Here is a 19,776-nt window from a genome sequence, read left to right as displayed (position 1 = left end):
GTAGAATGATCAATGGGCCATATTATCGAAGGCTGGGGCCAGGCTGTGGCTAACTGGCACGCCAGGTTGGACTGAGGGATATGAAAGTGTGGCAGGAGGAGGAGAAGGGCCGGTCGATACAGGGCCGGTCGGAGCAGGGCTGATCGCTGCGGGGCTGATCACTGCAGGGCTGATTGAAGCGACCACCGATGTCGGCGGTGCCTGAGGCGCACAGCACTGCATTTCAGGGGGCGGCGCATCTGTCTGAGCCGTGGCCGGGGGCAAGTGGGCATCAGGCTGGATCTTGAAGACTTTCTCGATCGCCAGCCACGGCACAACCGAATAGCATCCCACGGACAAAAACACCTTGCACCTGTGGGGAAACAGATTGCCCGGGTCAGCAACCCATGTGCCCAAGCAGATACCGTTGACCGGGCGATTGATCGGAAGTGCTTCTGCGCATCGCAAACAGACCATGGCTGCGGTGCGATAGCGCGCCATCAACCATATGGATACTCACGATCGACTCTCGCGTTGGTTTTCTTGTACAAGGGCTTCGTAGCACCCACCGTTGTCGCTGGAGGAACGAGGCACGAAGGTCAGACACAGTCGTCACAGTATAGCCCCAATGGAGTGCAACGAGTCCGTTGTCTCGAGAGATGCTCTAAGCGATCGCCAGATCATCCCCAGACACGCAATCGCCTCGAGCTTTGCACTTTGATCAAATACGATCGACAAGTGCGAGTCTGGGCCCGAGCTGCAGCAAGAGAATCCTGAAGCAAACCACGGCACTCACTGTTTGATGACGACCCAGTCGCCTGGCTGTATCCGCGACCGCGACTCCTCCAGCATCTTCTCCTTATCTAATCGTCGCTGTGTCTCCGTTCGCTGGCGTTGCGGGATCATGAGAGACAAGTAAGTGGGGGCAGCTTGAGCGATACACCCGAACAAGATTGGCGCTGTATCAAAACTCACCTCATCGTGGCGCGGACAGAGAATCTCCATGACTCCGGCGCCCTCGAGCGCCTCACCAAGATGGAGACCAGCGTTCTTGGCACAGGTGATATGGAAAGCGCTGAGACACATGCCCTGTAGATTTCATCAGCATTAGGATGCAGTCCAGTAGTCTCACATGGCCAGGCACGATGGAGATGGGTCACGTCGCTCCGTCTTCAGCAACCCAGAAGCAGTTCGAGCGAGGTGATACACGGAACCCACGGATGCAGTGTCAGTCGATAGCCGTACCTTGCTGCACTGCACAGGCGCACCGTACTTGGAACCCTTGGATTTACACAGGGAGCATTTCTGAGGCACCAAGATGTCGTCGAACCACTCGTCAATGCGATGACTTGATTTGGTCCATACGAGGTGCTCGCGGGTGGCGTCGCTGTTCCGGACGCCATTGCGACGATGCCGCTGCGACGATGTCATCCACTCTGAGGACTCACCAGTGACCACCGTGCCTTGGGAATATTGCCGACCCCCGTAACTATTTCGCGTTCCTTGTTCTCAGGGTCGGGGCCGATGCTTGTTTCTAGATCAACACAATGGACGAGAGGGCGATGGATGCAGCGCACTGACAGGATCAAAAATGGGCCGGTAGCAAATGCACGGATGCAGCCGCGGGAGGAAGAGCGCATACCTGTGACATATGTGGCGCACAGACGGTGTGCCCATTTCTTGGGCTGGTCGGTGGGGAGGAGCTCCTCGCCGATATTGGGGCATAGACAGCACTGCACGGGACAAAAGCGTGAGCAAATCACACGCGGCCCATGCTGGGAGCGAGGTTGGGCCGGGCCAGGTGCGAGACTCTCGCCAACGGTACCTTTTGAGGCTCGGGCTTAGTCTTGGGCTTCTTTGGGGTCTTGGGTGTGGATGGTAGTGTCGGGTGATCCAGGCTTTCGTCTGGCACCTTGCGCTTGTGTTCAGAGCCGGGGCTCGGCAACGCAGCTCCATGCGGGACGGGTAGAGTACCACCCGCGCTCTCGGTGCCGCGGTCTTTGGGCTCGGCCTTGACCTTCTTTGAGCTCTTCTTGGCCGGCACACTGCCATCGTTCTTGGCGGGTGTCTTTGGTTCCTTGGGGGAGGCTTTCTTGGGCGTTTTCTTCACATCGACTTTGCCATTCGTTGTCGAATCAGCTTTGCTATCTTGCGCAGCATCGGCTTTGATACCATCCTTCGCCACATCAGTCTCGGTCGCGCCCTCTGAGCCAGCATCGGATGGACCTTGGGCAGCAGCCTCGCACATGCACAGCTTCGCTTTCGGCTTCTGCACTTTTCGTGGCGACTCCTGCGTCTTCTGGGCGTCATCAGCAGCGGGTTCTGCCTTGTGCTTCTTTGACTTTGGCTTTGGGCTGTCCTCAAAGAGCCGCGGCACATCCAGCCTGACACTGTCGCTGACACAGCGGCAGTATCGAGCCTTCTTGCCGATCGGGAGCCAGCTCTCCGTGGCAAAGTTGACAGATTCGGCGCAGTTGAAGCCGAGGTTGTATCCTTGATGATAGGCCGAGGGGAAGGTGATGACGATCTGCCGACAGACACGAATACGGGATCCGAAGCGTGAGTCAGGCCGGCGAAGCACACGCCACGGCATCAAGTCGGGCTGATAGAAAACCGAAATAGAAACACAACGGAGTGGCGTCCAATGGTTCGTAATCGGTGGGGGGGGGGACTCACCTCGCCCGGTTGTTGAATGAGTGTGTGGAACGGAACGTGGTTGTCGCGCAGCAACTTTGGTGACATGATCGAGGTCTTATGGCGGAGGAACTCGGGACACTGGGCAGCCTCGTAGTGGAATATGGCCCTGGCCACAGACTCGAACTTTTTGCCGTGCTTGGGCGGCACAACGTACCACTGCTTGGGAGCCTGTAGGAGGAACTGTCAGCTCTACACCAAGACATGGCGCAGCGGCGGCTGGCCGGTGGCAGACAGCGTGGGATCAAGCAGTACTTACTCCGAAATGAATGTAGCTGAAATAACGATTGTTGCGAATTGTTAGACTGAGCAGCTGGCGGGGTGCTTGAGGACACGAGACATGTGCAGGACTTACTTTATGGAAAACAGGTCCATGTCCTCGACATGCCAAGCAAAGGTGGCCTTTCGAGGAGACACAAAGAGAGGATGCGTAGAAGAATATCAGCAATCAAGGTCTGTGCATCAACGCTGTGGTGGACTGAGCATGTCCACCCAGTGAATTGAATGGGGGTGGCTGTAGAGGGTGTTGACCGGCAGTCACAATGAGTACCTTCCACATGCCCCAATACAAATACGGCCTTGGACGCACGAAGCGATGGAGTGGTGGAGTGGTGGAGGGGTGGAGGGGTGGAGGGGTGAAATTGTGAGTCAAGCAGCGGCTTTTCAGAATCAGCGTACACCGGAGCAGCTTCCTGTTCAGATCTCAATCGTCTTCCATACCGATTCACTCCAGGGAGCTTCTTGCGGATCGACTTGAGCAGACTGTCCAGGCACTGCGGATTCCACGACGTCACCTCGCTGCTGAATAGAGAGCCCGGGAGGTCGGCACCATAGAGTGGCGCAAGGTCTAGAGGGACGGTGTGAGTCAGCGCCTCCCTGCTGTGTCCGCTGTATCATCCGCCGCCAAGCCAAGTCAAGCCAAGCCAAATCTCACGCCAGCATCCACACTTCTCTGGATACCTGCCGACGAGCCGCGAGCCAAACCTCCATGTGATTCACTATCTTGGCATGAGCCCGTAGATCACAGATAGCACAGCCTCAGGCACTTACATGTCAAATTCCGCCAGTAGTATCGCTCCAGACTCTTGCAGTACTCAAGGTCGTATGGTGTCCGCAGCTCGCTCACATCGAACTGGATCGGCACAGCGTCGTGCTCCAGGGCCGCGCCGCTGTCCCGCTTGCGTCTTGGAGGTTTGGAGATGGAGGGCTCGGCAGGGTGGGCTGCGCCCTCGGACGGAGGGTTGGTCAGCGACCCGGCATCGGCCGCATTGGCCGCATTGGCCGCATTGTCGTCACGGGCCGTTGGTTTGTCATCAGGTCCCAGGATTCCGGGATTCGGCGGCGCGACGGCATCGGACCCCTGCACTGGCATCATGAGTTCCGAGTCTTCAGCTGCAGCAGCAGGTTGTGGGTCCGCCGTGGGTGATGCACTCGGTACTGAGCTGTTGATCGGGTCGACAGCGGGAGCACAATTCGCAGACACTTGTGGGGCCGGTATGGCAGCCCCGAGTGGTGATGGTTCGGCCATGGAGGATACCGACTCGCTTGGCTGCTGGGGCTGCTGCTGAGGAACTGCAGGCAATTGGCATGCGGAAGCCTGAGCCACAGCAGAAATGCCCACAGTCGAGTGCCGGACGGGCTTTTTGAGAGACCGGAGAGGGTTGCTGAGCTTCTCATAGGAGCGATCTTTGGTCGCGGCGGTGGGAGTGTGATGTTCGGGTGTCTCGGTGAGCTCAAACCACTCCTGGATGTTGTAGGTGCTTGGATTCTTTGCCTCGACGTTGAGCTGCCGATAGGCGCCAGCGGGAAGACCTCCACCATTGATATTCTGGACAATGGGCTTCCGGATATGAATGCTCGGGAGGGAGGTGGCCAGGACCGAGTGCTGCCGGCAAACCTGATCGATCCACTCGGTCGGTGGGATGATTTTGACCAGGCCGGCCTCGTAGCCAAGGGGCTCAACCGAGGCGACAAAGGACTTGAAGTCCCTGAACTCTTCCCACGTTGGCTTGAAGACGGGCACACCCTTGGGCTCAAAGTAGTGGTCGGGCGTTGCAGGGACGATTGCAGCAGGTGTGGTGGGTGTGGTAGGAGCGAGAGCAGTCTGTGCATTCGACAGCGGCTCGAGCTGGGACGAATTGGGGGCAACGGCTGGTGACAAGGTCGAAGCAGCGACGCTCGATGGGATGGGCAAGGCGGTTGCTGTCGAGGCAGAAGCTGAAGGTGGTATCGGGAGGACCTCGGTAGCAGCGAGCGCTGCAACATCCATGTGAGACGGAGCCTGGGTGGAGAGAGGGACGGCAGCGAGGGCCGCAGGATGATGAGCGGGGAGTGGAGTGACTGCGAGGCCCGGATGGATGGTCTGTGCCTTGCATCCGTCGATCGCCTCGGCTGGGATCCCGGATGAGAGAGCACCGATGCTGCAGCGAGGGTCGCCAGACGGTACGATCATGGGCGACGGCGGAGGATGTCCAGCGACTGGGAATGGGCGAGGGTGTGGATGTGGATGTGGGTGTGGATGTGGATGTGGGTGTGGATGTGGATGGGCGGCGACGGTAGCGAACGAGCGATGGCAACAAGCGACGGCGGCAAGTGATGCCGAGCGATCGAGCGGTGGATGTGGTGAATGTGCTGGTGGGGAGTGAAGGCGATTCTGTGCACAGGCACGGCGGTAATGGCGAGAAGATGGAGGATCAAGGGGCCGATGGGGCAGATGGACAGATGGACAGATGGACAGATGGGCTGACGGGAGGAGAGAGCGCTGGAGGACGGGAAGCGATTCTGCAAGCGATTCTGGATGCGAGATGGGCGAGCAAGAGGGCCCTCGGCGGACGAGCAGAACGAGCAGAACGAGTGATTCGGGCACCGATGGACGGGCAAGAGCGACGGGCCCCGCTGAGAAGCATCTGGAAGCGCACGGACGGTGGGCCGCTCTGCCGGGCGAACTGAGCTTGGCCGCTCTCGCTCGGCCGGCCGGAATCGGCATTCGACAGTCGGTATCAACAACCGAGGCCGCTGTTTGATATCGCTGGCCAACGATGTTCAATGGCGCTTCTAACGACGTCCAACGACGTCCAACAACGTCCAATATCGAACGATGTCCACTTCCCCAACAGTACTCTTCCGCTGCATCCTCGCTCGCAGCATATCACCCAGATACTTCCCGGATGCCGACTGATTGTGCATCGCTGTTGTTGCGCTCTCACGATCGAACTGCACCGCACGTGAACTCGTCCTGGTGAGTCACCCCAGTTGCACACTGACCACTCGGACGGGGGAACAAGAGAAGCGGAGGCAGTTTGGCCGGGAGAGCGGCAGCAGCACAGGAGAGACACAACACCGTCGATGGGGCAGGTTCGGCAGCAGCATCTACGCGGCCAAAGCCTCGCTGTATTTACTGATCCATCTCGGAGCCGGCTACTGTTTTCCTCCCTGCTCGCCTCGCCTGGCTCCTCCGTTGCAATACGGGTGTTTGCATGTGGCGATGATCCCCTCTGAGCAATGGCCGGCTCGCTCGCCTCCCACGGATCCACCTCCCGTCGCATCTCAGATTTAATCGAGCGGCGTTGCAGAGCCATTCGAGCGGCGGCCGGCATACTCCTCGGTGCAGTACAGCAGCGTCCGCATCTCGGCCTCGACATAGTCGTTCATTTCGGTCGTGTGCTTGTAGATCTCCGAGTCTTCGCGGTTGTAGAGCCGGGCATTGTTCAGGATCAGCAGCAAGTCTCGGTGGAACTCTGCATTGGTGGTGATTTCCTGGGTGGTTGGAACAAGACAGGGCACGCAGCCTGAGCACTTCGACAGCCAGCACGAGATGCAAATGCACCATCCGTCCAGAGCAAATGCACCATTCGACAATCGCCTCCCCCCAGCAGAGTCGCCACGCAGGGTCCGGCATGCCCGGCTCCGGGTGATTCCATCTGCGAACGAACCCCGCATGCCGTGCGCCACGCATCGCCGCACCCAAACGGACCGCCACCGGTAAAACAGAGCCACGCCGCGGCGCACCACTTACGCCGTCTCGGATCCGGTTCTTGATCGTCGCCAGGTTCATCGGCTGCTTGATGATATCAAAGTAGTCCGGCACGTGCTCCTTCTTGACCGGGTGCATGAACACATTGCCGCAGCGGTGGTCGGCAATCTTGCTCCAGATCATCAGTGCCGTGCGCTTCCATGCCTTCCGCTTGTTCTCGTCCGCATTCTTTGGCGTTGCGCCAATGGCCCTCTTCTTCTCGGCTGGGAGGCTGCCACTGTCTGCGCACACGACAGACAACGGAGGTTCCGAGGAGCTCCGGGTCAGTCCATTTTATGCTTTGTGAGCTGTCATCTCTGACTCCACCAGAGGCTTCTCTGCTAATTCGCAGTCTGCCCCCCCCCCTCGAGCACCAGCGCTTCGACAGCGAGCCTGTGGCTGGCACTGGATCTGCTTCGTCCACCGGTCTCCGGCTTGGCACCTGCCATCGCTTCGCCGAGCTCCTTGCAGCCCCATCTCCGTCCTCACAGTCTCACAGTCACAAGAGGAGAGATGCCGATGACGAGTCGCCCAACACAGCCAAGAGCCTGTCGAGGCGCCTGACGATGTAGAGCACTCCAGAGCAAAACCATACCAGATGTGTCTGGTCCGGAGATGTCGCCTTCGGTGGCATCCGAGGCCTTGCGCTTCACCCTCTCGCTTTCGATCCCTGCAGCGGCGCAGCCAAGTCAGCGTCGTCGTGGCCGGCGTGCAGCATATCACTGGCATCACAGATGGCTCACCTATCTTGGACACCGATGGCTCCGGAGGCGGTTTTCGGTCGGCCACGGGTCGCTCGGATGCGGCATGGGCAAGCTGGGCAAGTTGAGCAGTCCGAGTGGGCTCATCGCGCTTGATTTCGGATCTGTCCTCGGCCTTGAGCAAGGGGCGGCTGCCTGGTTGCTCGATCGGCGGTGCAGCAGTGAGGCTGGCAAGTTGTCTGAGCTGCGACGAAGCCTGTCTCTGTGACGAGACGAATGCCCTTTCCTTGGGCGATTCAGCGAGGCTGTTGGCAAACTGCTTGATGGCCAGCGCACTGGTGGACTTGGCTCCGCTGATGGACTGCATCGTTGCGGCCAGGGCACCCACCGAGGCCCGCAGGGACTCCTTGATGGGAACGTCGCTCTTGGCAGCCGCTATCGACGCAAGCGACTGGCCCGTGCGCAGGGGCGGCACCGACGGCTCGACTTTGAGAGGGACGTGGGTATTTTGCGATGCCAGATTGCCAAGCTCGGCCGACATCGGCAGAGTACTCGCAGGCGCTGAAGCCGACAACGAGGCAGCCGAGCTTTTGTTGCTGGGTGTGGCTGCTGCAGTTTGGGTCGGCAGAAGCCCAGGCTTGGCACTGGCCTTGGGTATAGCTGCCGGAACTGGGGCCGGGAGAGCCGAGGTGGGGGAAACCGTGGGGAGGGAAGCGGTACCGGCGACAGCATGGTGGCTATGCGAGAGAGTTGCATGTGTGTTGGAACCAGAAGGCATTTGGCCAGTACCGCCAGCGAGGACGGAGAGGAGAGGCGGCGTCGATCCCATCAACGGCGTCGAGGCACTCAGCTGCCCCAGGTTCGAAGGATGCAGCGAGGCTTGTGTCGTCGATGCAGCCAGCTGCCGGACGACTGCAGCAGCGGCCTGACATTGGGTATGCACATCGACGGAACCAGGCAACCGGGAACGGTGTTAGCATGGGGCACAAGCCACAAGTCCCGAGAGCACCGGTGCGGAATGATCTCACATACCACGGCAGCGGCAGCGGCTTGTTTCTGCTGGTTGGTCGTGAGCAAGTATTCGTCGAGATTGCCAGACTTGATGTCGATGACATTCTGGTTGATTTTGCTGCACCGAAACAACCGCAATGGGGCAAAGACAAGCGACCATGCCGTCAGGATCATACAGCCACTCGAGCTGTTCGGATCATCGCGCTGACAATCAATCGCATGATGGTTCGAAAGGCCTCGTCCGCCTGGCAGTGCTTTCCACGGAGCGACAGCGTGCCTATCGACATGCAAACGGCTCCCTCAGCATGCACGTCGTTCACAACGGTTTCCGCTCCAAAGTTACCGTATCGTCAAGTCGATTTCGTGTAGCGACTGCTGTATCTCGGTGACCCGCAGCTCATTCAGCTTCCGTGCAACGATCTTGAGCACTTGCTCGGCTGCAAGGGAGGGGATGTCGTCCGCCGGGATTCGTGTTGATCCGAGAAACCCAAGCCGACATCGAGGGATCGAAAGAGAGAACAAAACATCAATCAAAGCGATGGTCCGGATCGACGATGCGGAGTGGCATGGCAGCGATTTGACGCACCATCCACCCCGCTGGAGATCAGGCATCGATGCGATAGAAGCCTATCGAGTGCATGTCGTACCCTTTTGTGCGCCATCGCTTGAGACCGAGGATGGCAGGAGAGCACAGTTTGCCGGTGAGATCCCTGAGCGAGCATATCCAACATGGAGAATGGCACACCTTTCCACCACTTGGCACACTCGATCCCGTTTGGCCCGGCCTGCGTCCAAGCGGATCAACTCGTGCAGCGAACATGCAAGTTGCCACTCCCAAGGGGGCCATACTGAGCAAAGCCACTCACCGATTGGGACAGAAAAAGTCGGCAAGGAGCCGATATTCCTGGGCACATCCCTGGTTTTCGCCGAATCGAGCAAGATCGAGCAAGATCGAGCAAGATCGAGCAAGATCGAGACCACCCCCATTGGCAGAGAAGCACGAGCGATTCGCCAGGCGTTAGTGTCCCGCAGTATCGCAGCCACAGCGAGCAAGTCGATACTGTTGCGATAGCCCAGGCGACGCGCGGGTCGTACCTGGGGCGAGTAAAAGGACGGCTGCCTGTCAAAGATCGGTACTTTCTGCAAGGCGCGGGAGACCTCGTTCCAGTGCTCGAATCCGCATTGATGGACGGCCTCGGCCAAACTGAGCCATTCGAGGATCGACCATTCGGATGCAGGGAGGACAACGGACACGGACTGGGCAGCGGACGCCGATCCAGCGGATTGGCTTGGGTTCATGGTGGCAGAGAGAAGAGCGGGGCTGAGCAGTGATGCAAGCAGAGCATCCATGCAGGCCAAGCCGACGCCGTGGGGTTGGAGAACGGCCGGATGCTCAACAGGACATGGCCTGATGAGAGCAGAGAGCGAATGGCGGACGATCGACAAGCAACAATCATCAACCGGGAGGGCTTGTGGATCGATCGCGGATCGAGTGCGGATCGAGTGCGGCTGGGAATGAAGCCGGGACCGATTCCAACAGCATAGTGGGCCAGACATCCGAGCAAGCTTGGATAGTGCGACCTGTCCCCAACCATGACCCAGCGGACGAGGGACAAGACCGGCCCCGAGCAGCAAAGGGCAAAGGCCGCGGACGAAGAAGGACGGGAGGCAGCGGCCGGGAGTGTCCAGCGGCGGCGGACAACGGAGGGGTCCTTGGACAGAAATGCTGGCTGGTGTGGGAAAGTGAGTGCACGCCGGACGGCAGCACGGGCATCGTATCACTGGATATGTAGCTATTATATCGCATCACTGGACATGTCGCTACTGTATCGTATCGCTGTTGGCGTCGCATGGACCCTCCAGTTCCGAAACCCAATGCCCGGTCTGCGTTGCGTGTCGTCCGACGATCCCCCGGTCGCAAGTGCACCACACCGGGAGTACCGCAATTCCACCACTCCCGTCGTCCAAGTGGCCAGCACCACTGCGTTCACAACTCCAATGGGGACTCCAGTTGTATTTCCCATCGCAACCCCACCGCCGTCGCCCCGCTCGCCGCTGGCCCAGCGCCGCTTGGCTGTCGCAACGACTGCCTTGGGCCGTCGGGCTGGATAAAAATGCACGCTTGCCACTCCCCCCGCCGGACTCGATCGGCTCGCCGAAATCATCCTCGTTCTGCCTGCCTCTCCTTCCGCAAGACTCGCAGGCCTCCTTTCCTGATCTTTGGACCCATCCCGCACACCCTTCTCTGGCTCTACTCCCTGTCCTTGCTTCCCGGTCGCGACTGACCCAGCTCAAGACTCCACTACACAATGACCCTTACCGAAGAGCAATCTCGCACCCTGCAGCTCATCCTGCACCCGTCTGCGACCGTCTCGATGGTGTGCTGCTCCGGTGTGCTGGTGGTGCTTTTCATGAAGCGCCTGAGGAAGCGGCGTCTTTCGATGCTCGACCGAATCGTCGGGTTCATGACGCTTATGGATCTGATTGCCAACAGCGTCCACAACCTTGGAAAGTAAGTCGGCTCGCATGCCCTGGTCGGATATATGGCCAGCAGGCTCGGCTTTTGGTGCCATAGGATGCCGAAGACCGTACAGCACCTTGCTCCCGCCATATTGATCCACATCCTGCCGGATCCGGTGCTGTCCGTCGTGCTCCATCTGTCGGGAGACACTGCTTGCTATGATACAGTCGATGCCGCTTCCCTCGTCCGACCTTGCTCATGCTGCTCCGATCTCTCTTATTGCCAAACATGATCCGCCCGTTCACAGCATTATGGCTGATGTGCCGCACGGCTGCTTGGTGTTCGGCACCATCCTGCAGTACGTCCTGCTCTCGGGCCTTCTGTGGTCCACATGCCTCGCCTATCAGTGCTTCTCCGTGATCGCCCTCCGGTTCTCGCTGGCCAAGACCGAGGGAAATATGGTCTATTGTGAGTATCGGGCTAGGCCGTCCTGCACGCCGCAGCTTGGCCGATGTGCCTCGCCCACTGCCTTTGCTCGATATCAGCTCCATAGAATCACCTTGCGAGTCGTTCATTGGGCATTCCTTACGAGGCCCATACTCACTGTCTCGCATCGTTGCTCGGCAGATATGTGCGTTTCTTTGGGACTCCCGCTTGTTGTGGTCGCCTGCATCAACTTCTTGCCGACGTTTGGTCTGAATGAACCTATCATGGGGGTATGTGTCGGATCATGCTGCAGCAGTGCTGCATGCCTGGCCAAATGTTCAGCTCATATTGCCCTGCACTGCGAATCCCATATGCACGCCTCTCTGGACCTCGGCCTGCTACACATGCTCATTCGGCGACTCTCTGCAGCTTGCAACCACATGGTGCTGGATCAACTCGGACTTTGGCCTCTACCGCATGATTTTCTTCTTTGGTCCGCTGTGGCTTCTGTTCCTGGTCAATGTGCTTCTGTATGCCCGCGTGGGCTGGGTCATCCACAAGTCCTCTAGGATCTCGAAGCTCATCAACGCCAGCAACATCCACAACCGCAAGCGACATGCCATCGTCGATCCTCCCCTGGTGCGCTATGCCATCAGGACTCTGCTCTACATGGCTGGCGTGGTCGTCGTCTTTATCCCGGTGACGGCGGCTCGGATCCAGAACATGATCAGCCCCAACGACCCAAACTTCATGCTAACGTGTCTGCTGGCAGTAAGTGCATGTGCTGCTACTCTTCTCTGCTCCTGTCATGTCCGTGCTCGTCTTCGTGCTCGGCTTCGTGCTCGGCCTGGTACTCATCCGCTGAATCATTCCCACACCAGTTCTTTGGACCTCTTCTCGGCGCCTTCAACTCCACGGCCTTCTTCTATATCGAGTTCTTTTCCAACCTCAAGAGTTCCGACGCCGAGCATCCATCCCTCAGCAGCAACAAAGGTCTGTTTGGCCGAAACACCCATCCATCCCCGGAGCCGGCACCGTCGCTCGATGCCACTGTGGGCTCGTCGGACGATATCACCTTTGCCGACGCCCTCAAGAGCGTCGCTTAGATAGATTCTGGTGGTAGCAGAGTTGTGGGCAGCTGGTTTCCCTACTCCAGCACTCTGCAGAACAACCATTCTCCTCCGCCATACAGTTGATAGGCACCCTGATTTTGTGGAAGGGTGTGCTGTAAATGCGGGCTTCCCGCTGTTGCTTGTGGGCAGCCGACCCATACATTCCTTCATCCTCATTCGCATTTTGAGTTCTTATCATCACTGCACGTTTCTCGGCCCTCATCTGTGTCCTGATCTTATGGAGGCACCTTTCTTTGTGTACATTCAGTATCTGTGCAAATACAGTGTTTCGATTCAGCATCAAGAACGGCAAACGGACGTTGCAGATGCGGGATGTCCCGATTCGCTGTTAGAGATCGAGTGACGATGCGTGCTGTCGATACAACAGGCAGTATCTGTATGCCTCATGCCTCATCGCCAGTCGCATGGATCGACTGCCTTATGTCCCAGGAGTGCTCAGCCGGGGCCGACTGATGACTGACCAGCAAGTCGGCACCGGGCCGCTCCTTCTCAGCGCGCGCAAGTCAGGTAGATGGTGAGTCGTTCCTCGCCTTCGCCGTGCCCGGGCTGCTCCCACATCCGACCTGGACGACGATCAATAATGTCGAACAAGCCAAGCAAGCAATTTAGGACCCATCGCCAAACCCAGCATCCGCCGGCCTTTGTCGTCCGCCATCTAGATGAGCGCCGCCGAGAAGGGTCGGCTGAAGGACCACCGCATCCACCCGACAGCATCATGTATTCGGCAGCACCCCACCGCGCCGATTCCCGGCAGCATGCTCGGCCTTCTGGAGCCCCGAGGAATATTGAGCGGCGTCTGCAGATGCAAAAGGGTGAGTCGTTCCCCAATGTCTTTCCTTCTCTGCGACCACCAGTCTGTTCTCTGCGACCACCACTCCGTTCTCCACGATCATTCATCCGCGGCTGCAACAAGAAAAGACACATCCATCACATTGGCGAACGATAGAGGAGGCCATTGAGCAGTCGGAGCCAGGACGCCATGCGTCGGCCTGCCACGCGTCACTTGATATCAATGCTGATGTTGCTGAGATCGCTGTAGAACTGGAGCAGGAGCGCTCTCGCCAAAAGACACAAGAGTTCCGATTCCAGACCCAGGCCGCCAAGGTCCAGCGCTACATTGAGCGCATCAAGGCCGAGTACGGCTCACCACCAAAGAAGAGCATCGCGCCGATGCGGGTGGGTTGTGTCTCGCGTGGGAAAGGGTGGGATCGCAGCCCTCGGTTCTGAGCCCAAAGCCGGCGTATCTCTCTGCTGGTCTCGCACACTGACTCTCGCCTTCATCCGGCACTGCGCTGGCAACAGCATTCTCCATCAAGGGGGCCGCGATGCGCAAATGGCTCTTGTGCAGCATCGCCATCGCGGTCTATATCATCGCCATTCCGCTCCAACCCATCGCCCTCCCGTTCCAACCGATCCCGATCTCGCCTAAACCCGTCCCCATCGCCGTCGTGGACACAACGATCCAACCGATCGCCGTCGCCGGTGCGTTGGGGCTGGAGCTCGAGAGGCACACGCTCGGCCTCTCCGACCAGGGATTACACCCGTGTGCATCAGCGGGAGCGACGGGCCCTGATGTCGCCAGCTGCCGACGCCTTTGTGCCAGATCTGGTGCCCAGCATGAAGCGCCCGCTCATGGCCAACTTTCCCAATCCGGTCGACAACCCACGACGCAAGCGCCTTCGAATCGACCTGGAGCAAGCGCTCCAGCGATTGCCTCCGCTACCCAAGGCACCCAGGCCTGCGGGATGGTGATCAAAGTATTGGTGCATCAACAGAGCAGACGAGGTGCAGGATATGGTGGCGATGTGATGTCGGTATGAGGGCACGCTTGTAATTTGATACATGTGGCCTCAATACAAAATCGACAAGTGTTGCTTAGAGAGTGACAGCAGGGTATCGAATACCATTGGTTTGGACCACCCTGGGATTTGCGGGATGTTTGTGACCCGAGCGACCAAGATGCTGCCGACCAAGAGGCTGGCAGCCATATGTCGACAATCAGCCCAGAGATGCAACCGACGTCCGCGAGACAGAACTCGTGCTTCAGAGATAGGAGAGCGGAGTAGAGGTAGTTGCATATTCCGGCAAGCTAGCTGCTGACTGTAGGGAGGCTTGATGGACCTTGCTGTGAATGGTGGGTCCATCGCGATCGAGCCATCGTCTGGGATCGCGAGACGAGCGCGCAGTGTTGAAAGACTGGTTGAGATGGGGATTACTGGAAGCAGTGTTTGCATTGACAAGGTGTGGTTGACACAGCATTCATGGACCCTTCAGCAGGAGCGCAGTCGTTTTAAAGCCACTGTCCTCGGTGAAGATGTGTGACCACAGCCACAGACAGTAACACCCTGATGATGAGATGCGGGTTAGCCGCTGGGCCGAGGTGGGCTCGAGAAATAGTCCAGCAATGTCCGTCGCTTTGTCGTGGGTGACATCAGGGTCTGGTCATGCCGGCTGTTTTCGTCTGTGCTTGTGAGCGACCGGCCTCGCCGGGTCGGCGTGCTCGGAGCCTGGCTGCTGCTGCTGCTGTTGGAAGCACGCGGGGAGCGAGGGGATCTCGCCGAAGCCGCCCAGGTTGTTGACGCAGATGATTGCCTTGGCGAAGCCATTCGCGGCTGGTCCCCGCTGTTTGTCGTGAGTGGAGCAAGGTTTTCGTCGTTGCTCTGGCGATCGATAGTCGAGTTTCTCGACGTTCTAGAGTCTGCAGATGCATTCACTGAGCCAGGTTCATGCGGCTGCTGCTGGTTGAGTCGATCGCGTGGTAGTTCGTCAAGCGGTCGACGAGACCAGGACGTCAGCGGCGAAAGGGGCCGGCCAAGGTCGGCCATGCCTGACAGCTCGCCTTCCTGGGTATACCCAATCAAGTGCTTTCGTTCGAGATCGTGGTCAGCGTCCCTCGAGTTCATGCTTGCGATGCTCCATACTCGAGCCGTCGAATCATCTGAGCAGGACACAAGCTGGATAGTTCGATACGTTTGAATGCACGTGAATGTGAGGAAAGGAAGGGGGGGGAGAGAATATTGGCAATCGTGATGAGCTGTCGATTCGTGGCAGAAAAGAGACTGCAACCCGTACCCTCGCGCTCCTCACCAAACACAGCAACATGTACCCACCTGATCAAGGGTTCTCTTGGACCAGCTGACGGATGTCACTTCTTTCTCGTGTCCTCGCAGAACGATCGGAGCGCATTCCCGCCTGCCGAGCTCCCAGATGTGCACGCCGCCGTCCATCGAACCCGAGGCCACGAACCGGCCGTCGGGCGAGACCGTAGTCTTGACATAGAACGACGATGTCTTGAGGGTTTTGGCCGAATATGCAAACAGCGGCTCACCCAGTGTGTACGCACTGAATTCGTATACGCTGCATGGAGCGCAAGGCACGTTTTCGTCAGCAACAACTCGACACGCGCATCCGATGTCTTTGATGACAACTCGCGCTGGCTCAGAGAAGCAATGCTGAATGGCGTCGGACAGAGAGCTCTAAGAGATTTCGATGCATTCTGGTGCTCTTGCATGGTTCGGCTCGCATACCGGTGGTCTGTGCAGGCAGCAAACAGCTTGTGTCCGTCAGGATGGATGGAGAGCGAAGAAAATCCTGTTATCAAGCAAGCGAAAGAGAAAGTGTCGCATCCACGGTCAGATCTGCGAAAGGGATCCACCTCACTCTCAGCGTGAGCATGCACACTTGTGTATTCGCGCCCGCGTTGCGGCGGCAATGCAATATCAAGTGCCTGAGGGTTTGTGGCTGATGCACTTGCCGTGTTGTCGTCGAGTGTCGACGGAGGGCTTTGAGACGGCTGTCGGGACAGGCTGGCGACTTTTGGAAAAGTATCCATGGTGGCGGAGATCCCACAATTTGATTGTCCTGGAGGATCAATTCGTGTGCGCGTTGGCGCAAATGCGAGACAGAGAGCACATAGACCAAGACAGTCGATGTCGCAAGCGGATGATAAACGTTAACCCAAAACGGTCGTCCACCCGGCTTTGTTTCCAGATCACTGTATCCTACCCGTCAGCGGCACCAGCCGAAGCAACCGTATTGAATGTATGGGGCAGGAACACCACAGAGGTGACACTGATGGACTGCGTCTGGGATGCAGTATGGCGATGCAACATGGTGATGTGAAGGACGAGAGGGCGTCAGACGATCGTGTCCGTGACTACGAAGCAATAGAGTAGATGGAAGCCGCGGCGATTGTGTCCGAGAGTTCTCACAGCGAGAGCCAGCTGCTGTCAGGCAAAGCTGGGTCGCTGGTTGGCGACAAAAGCCTCGTCGTGGGCGAGTAAATAGCTGGTCTGTGGGGCCACACCTTCGGGGCTGGTCCAGGCGACATGGCTCGCCGGCGCTTGAGCGACTTGGAGTTGTGGTACTCGGTGCTATGGGCATTGGCAATGACATCAACAGGACGGTGCCGCCGCGCTGAATGGTGATGGTTGTACATGGTTGAGTGGTGCAGGTCAGCAACACGCTCAACCAACGCTGCGATGAGCATGTGGCACGACCGACCCCGACCAACCGCAATGCATTTTAGTGCAGGACTGATACAAACCTGGTACCAGAGTCGAATCCGCGTCGTCAGGAGGGAGCATTGGCGCACAGCGCAGGTCCCACACCATGACTGAGCCGTCTCTGGAGGCAGTCACGAGGACGTCTGCACAAAGGAGTTAGCATCGCTGTCAAGAGTTCCCAAGATCCAGCTTGCTGTGAACGACAGGGGTTTACCGTCCATCGGGCTGCCACTGATGCGATTGCCAGCCACGAACACCCACCTGGATTGCGCGGATTGAACGATACAGATTTGACACTGAACTCGTGCCCGATGAGGGAACATATCTCGGTTTGGGTTTCAACGTCCCAGATCTTGGTAGTCTGGTCGCCGCAGACAGACGCCTTTGGTGGGCGGAGTAACAAGGGTTTTGGTTAGCCCATGTGCGAGTGCGAACCCAGTTGATATCGTCGATCATCAACCAAACGGCCCTCCAACCGAGACCTACGATCAGATGGTCGTTCGGAGACCACTTGAGCTCAAATATCGAGTTGTCGTGGGCGGACCACTGTGCGCGTCCGTTGACTGAGTGCCCAAACAGCAGCCGGTGTCCGAGTCAGTACTAGGCAGCATGAGCGACCGTGGATATTGACGAAATCGATCGGTGCCTTTATGCGGCTGCACTGCTCGTGGGACCGGTGCTGTTACTGCTGCGCTGCTACTCCGATTGCTACCTAGCTCCCACTGGTTGTCTTTTGAGGTGTCGATGATGGCGATCGTCCCTTCTTCGCCGGCAAGAGCAATATAGTTGCCGTTGTTGGCGACTGCCATTGGTAAAACAGACCGAGTGAGATAGACGCTGCAACGCTCACCAGTGTCGCACGGAATGCATGAGAGGGATGGCGTGGAACAACAAAGCGACAGTTTAACTGCGCCATGGGGCTGTCTTCCAGCAGATGCGATACTCACGGTGGCAGTAGTCCGACGCAAAGACTGGGAGGGGTTGTGGCTGGGTCATGATGATCTGGTAAATGTCTTGTTCCCGGCTCACAAAGCGCTTGATGTACGACCTGAGCGAGACTAAGCAATATCAAGTCAGGAAGACGTGCCATGCACCCGATATCCGGAAACGAATCGTCCGTGTCTGGGGCGTATTGAGGCTCGGCATATCGACAGCGGATGCCTACAGTCGATGCGATGGCCGTGGCGAGAGCCGAAGAGCTCCCTCCCCATCAGGGCAGTGGAGTGGTCCATTGCTCTTCCAAATCGAATGCCAGAGGCCCATGCCGCCATCGATGACGGGCGGACAGCAGCTTCCATGGCCGAGCGGCGATTCGATTCCAATTAAGAGGACGTGGCTGGATGCTGCGATCGCAGATGGATCATAGACTTTGGCGGCAGCAGAGTCGACGAACACGAGCTGGCGCAAGATTGGTGCTCGTGTGCTGAAGTCGACTGGGGCGGGGCAAAGGACAGACACAACCGAGGATCTTGCAATTGACCGCACCGGGCAAACCCACAAGCCGGTTGCGCTCGAGAAGCAGAGGATTTCTCAAGACTGGCCCAGGCAACTCTGGGATGGTCGGAGGATAGGAGCCCCACGTGACGCCATGTAACCATAATTGGCGTGTGCGACCGTTGGAGAATGGTGGCCCAAGACCCGCCCGCCGCGCTTGCAACTGTCATGGGATGGTGGAGAATGCGCGGGCTGAGAGAAAGGGGGTCTATTGGGTCATACGAAGCGGCATGTGGTTGTATACCACCAGGCACGGTGGGCTGGGACAGTTCCTTGCGCATCCCCTTTTTCATCGAGAAACACAAGCATCTATCCGGCGCTATGAACGTCGATGGAAACGCTGCCATTGGCAGCGAGCCAGTCAGGTATCGACCAGGGAACCTAGCACGAGCTAACGATCTGCTGGGCTGGCGCAAGCGGCAGTGCCACTTCTCGTCTGTCTCGCCAAGACCCGACTATTCCTTCTCGAAAGGATCGTGCTCGTCGTCGGATGTAATCTGGTACTTTGGCACGAACCCGGACGATCCAATGGTTGTCTCGAATACGCTGCCGCTCGCATTGAGCTGGCCGTCGCTGGCCATCAGCGGCTCGCGCGAGGCTGTTTGAGCCTTGGAGTCCGCAAGACCCATGGGCGTTGGGGATGCTTCGAATTCACACTCGGGCCCGCTCTGGTTGACAAAAACAACACACTTGAAGTAGGTCACAACAAGGGTCAGCAGCAGGGCCAGGATCAATCCAATGACGGTGCCAATGGCTTGCTGATCCACAGCGCCGCTTGCTGTGGAATTGCCTACTGTCGGATCGCCTGTGAGGTCGAGGGGGTTGAATTGATTATTGTCCAATACCTGCTTGCTCTGTGAACGGCATCCAGGACATTCATGGCCACAGGTCGGCGCGAGCTGCCGTGGAGAGGAACATACCTCCGTTTGCTTGGATAAACGGATGACCCCATGTGCCCATGGTGTTTGGAAACTCAACTGGGTTGTTTGGCGGGACGGGAGTGCTGCCATCCTCACTCCCTGTGCTGGTTTCCCAGCCGAGACGCATTCCGCTCGACGAAGGCAGAGGCAAGTATGCTCCGCATGCGACAGCGACGAGCACGGGCATCACCCAAAGCCCTCTCGACAGGTTGAAGGTCAGCCTGGGTGGAGCAATAGCGATGGACATTGATGACTATGCGAAGACAGGCTTGTATTAGAGAAGCGGAGGTAGATGAGATCCAGTCACTCAGCCGATGGGGGGAGGTGAATGTATTTAAGAGGCCGGCTCGAGTGAGCGGGATCCAGCATCAGGTCGATCAGTCTGCACTGCGGGCAACCATATGATCACTCCTGGAGGTCGTCAGCTACTCCTGATTCCG

The 19,776-nt window shown here is 58.2% G+C and overlaps 5 protein-coding genes across 5 annotated transcripts; 1 reads left to right on the top strand and 4 right to left on the bottom strand.

Moving 5' to 3' along the window:
* Window positions 1-9: 9 nt before the first annotated feature.
* On the bottom strand, window positions 10-4,942 carry BJ171DRAFT_576453 (JmjC domain, hydroxylase-domain-containing protein; the record flags this gene model as incomplete). Its single annotated transcript, XM_053113753.1, has 14 exons — window positions 10-352; window positions 500-556; window positions 776-867; window positions 955-1,068; window positions 1,225-1,284; window positions 1,428-1,513; window positions 1,622-1,712; window positions 1,805-2,506; window positions 2,656-2,844; window positions 2,933-2,948; window positions 3,029-3,075; window positions 3,224-3,251; window positions 3,394-3,520; window positions 3,724-4,942. The coding sequence occupies 14 exons, from the start codon at window positions 4,940-4,942 to the stop codon at window positions 10-12; spliced, it is 3,171 nt and encodes a 1,056-aa protein (XP_052971743.1).
* Window positions 4,943-5,961: 1,019 nt separating this feature from the next.
* BJ171DRAFT_484660 (uncharacterized protein) lies at window positions 5,962-9,849 on the bottom strand. Its single transcript, XM_053109019.1, has 9 exons — window positions 9,493-9,849; window positions 9,264-9,313; window positions 9,045-9,061; window positions 8,741-8,834; window positions 8,419-8,515; window positions 7,429-8,311; window positions 7,281-7,355; window positions 6,689-6,927; window positions 5,962-6,429 (listed from the first exon to the last, which is right to left on the bottom strand). Exons 1-9 carry the CDS (start codon window positions 9,745-9,747, stop codon window positions 6,226-6,228), a joined length of 1,914 nt encoding a protein of 637 aa, XP_052971742.1. The 5' UTR covers window positions 9,748-9,849; the 3' UTR covers window positions 5,962-6,225.
* Window positions 9,850-10,550: 701 nt separating this feature from the next.
* BJ171DRAFT_484658 (uncharacterized protein) lies at window positions 10,551-12,703 on the top strand. The gene is made up of 5 exons (XM_053109018.1): window positions 10,551-10,909; window positions 11,166-11,326; window positions 11,486-11,574; window positions 11,714-12,055; window positions 12,166-12,703. Exons 1-5 carry the CDS (start codon window positions 10,707-10,709, stop codon window positions 12,388-12,390), a joined length of 1,020 nt encoding a protein of 339 aa, XP_052971741.1. The 5' UTR covers window positions 10,551-10,706; the 3' UTR covers window positions 12,391-12,703.
* A 2,613-nt stretch (window positions 12,704-15,316) lies between these two features.
* On the bottom strand, window positions 15,317-18,154 carry BJ171DRAFT_576449 (WD40-repeat-containing domain protein; the record flags this gene model as incomplete). The annotated part of the gene is made up of 12 exons (XM_053113752.1): window positions 15,317-15,355; window positions 15,528-15,774; window positions 15,945-16,008; window positions 16,232-16,278; window positions 16,423-16,502; window positions 16,724-16,833; window positions 16,964-17,065; window positions 17,184-17,304; window positions 17,409-17,485; window positions 17,635-17,724; window positions 17,870-17,980; window positions 18,088-18,154. 12 exons carry the CDS (start codon window positions 18,152-18,154, stop codon window positions 15,317-15,319), a joined length of 1,155 nt encoding a protein of 384 aa, XP_052971740.1.
* A 472-nt stretch (window positions 18,155-18,626) lies between these two features.
* On the bottom strand, window positions 18,627-19,614 carry BJ171DRAFT_564192 (uncharacterized protein). The gene is made up of 2 exons (XM_053113294.1): window positions 19,337-19,614; window positions 18,627-19,221 (listed from the first exon to the last, which is right to left on the bottom strand). Exons 1-2 carry the CDS (start codon window positions 19,581-19,583, stop codon window positions 18,872-18,874), a joined length of 597 nt encoding a protein of 198 aa, XP_052971739.1. The 5' UTR covers window positions 19,584-19,614; the 3' UTR covers window positions 18,627-18,871.
* Window positions 19,615-19,776: the final 162 nt, after the last annotated feature.

Source organism: Polychytrium aggregatum (assembly GCF_025602895.1).
Source record: "Polychytrium aggregatum strain JEL109 chromosome Unknown BJ171scaffold_1, whole genome shotgun sequence".
In the NCBI taxonomy this organism is placed as follows: domain Eukaryota; kingdom Fungi; phylum Chytridiomycota; class Chytridiomycetes; order Polychytriales; genus Polychytrium; species Polychytrium aggregatum.
Note: the sequence above shows the minus strand (reverse complement) of the source record. Positions and strands in the feature narration are given on the sequence as shown.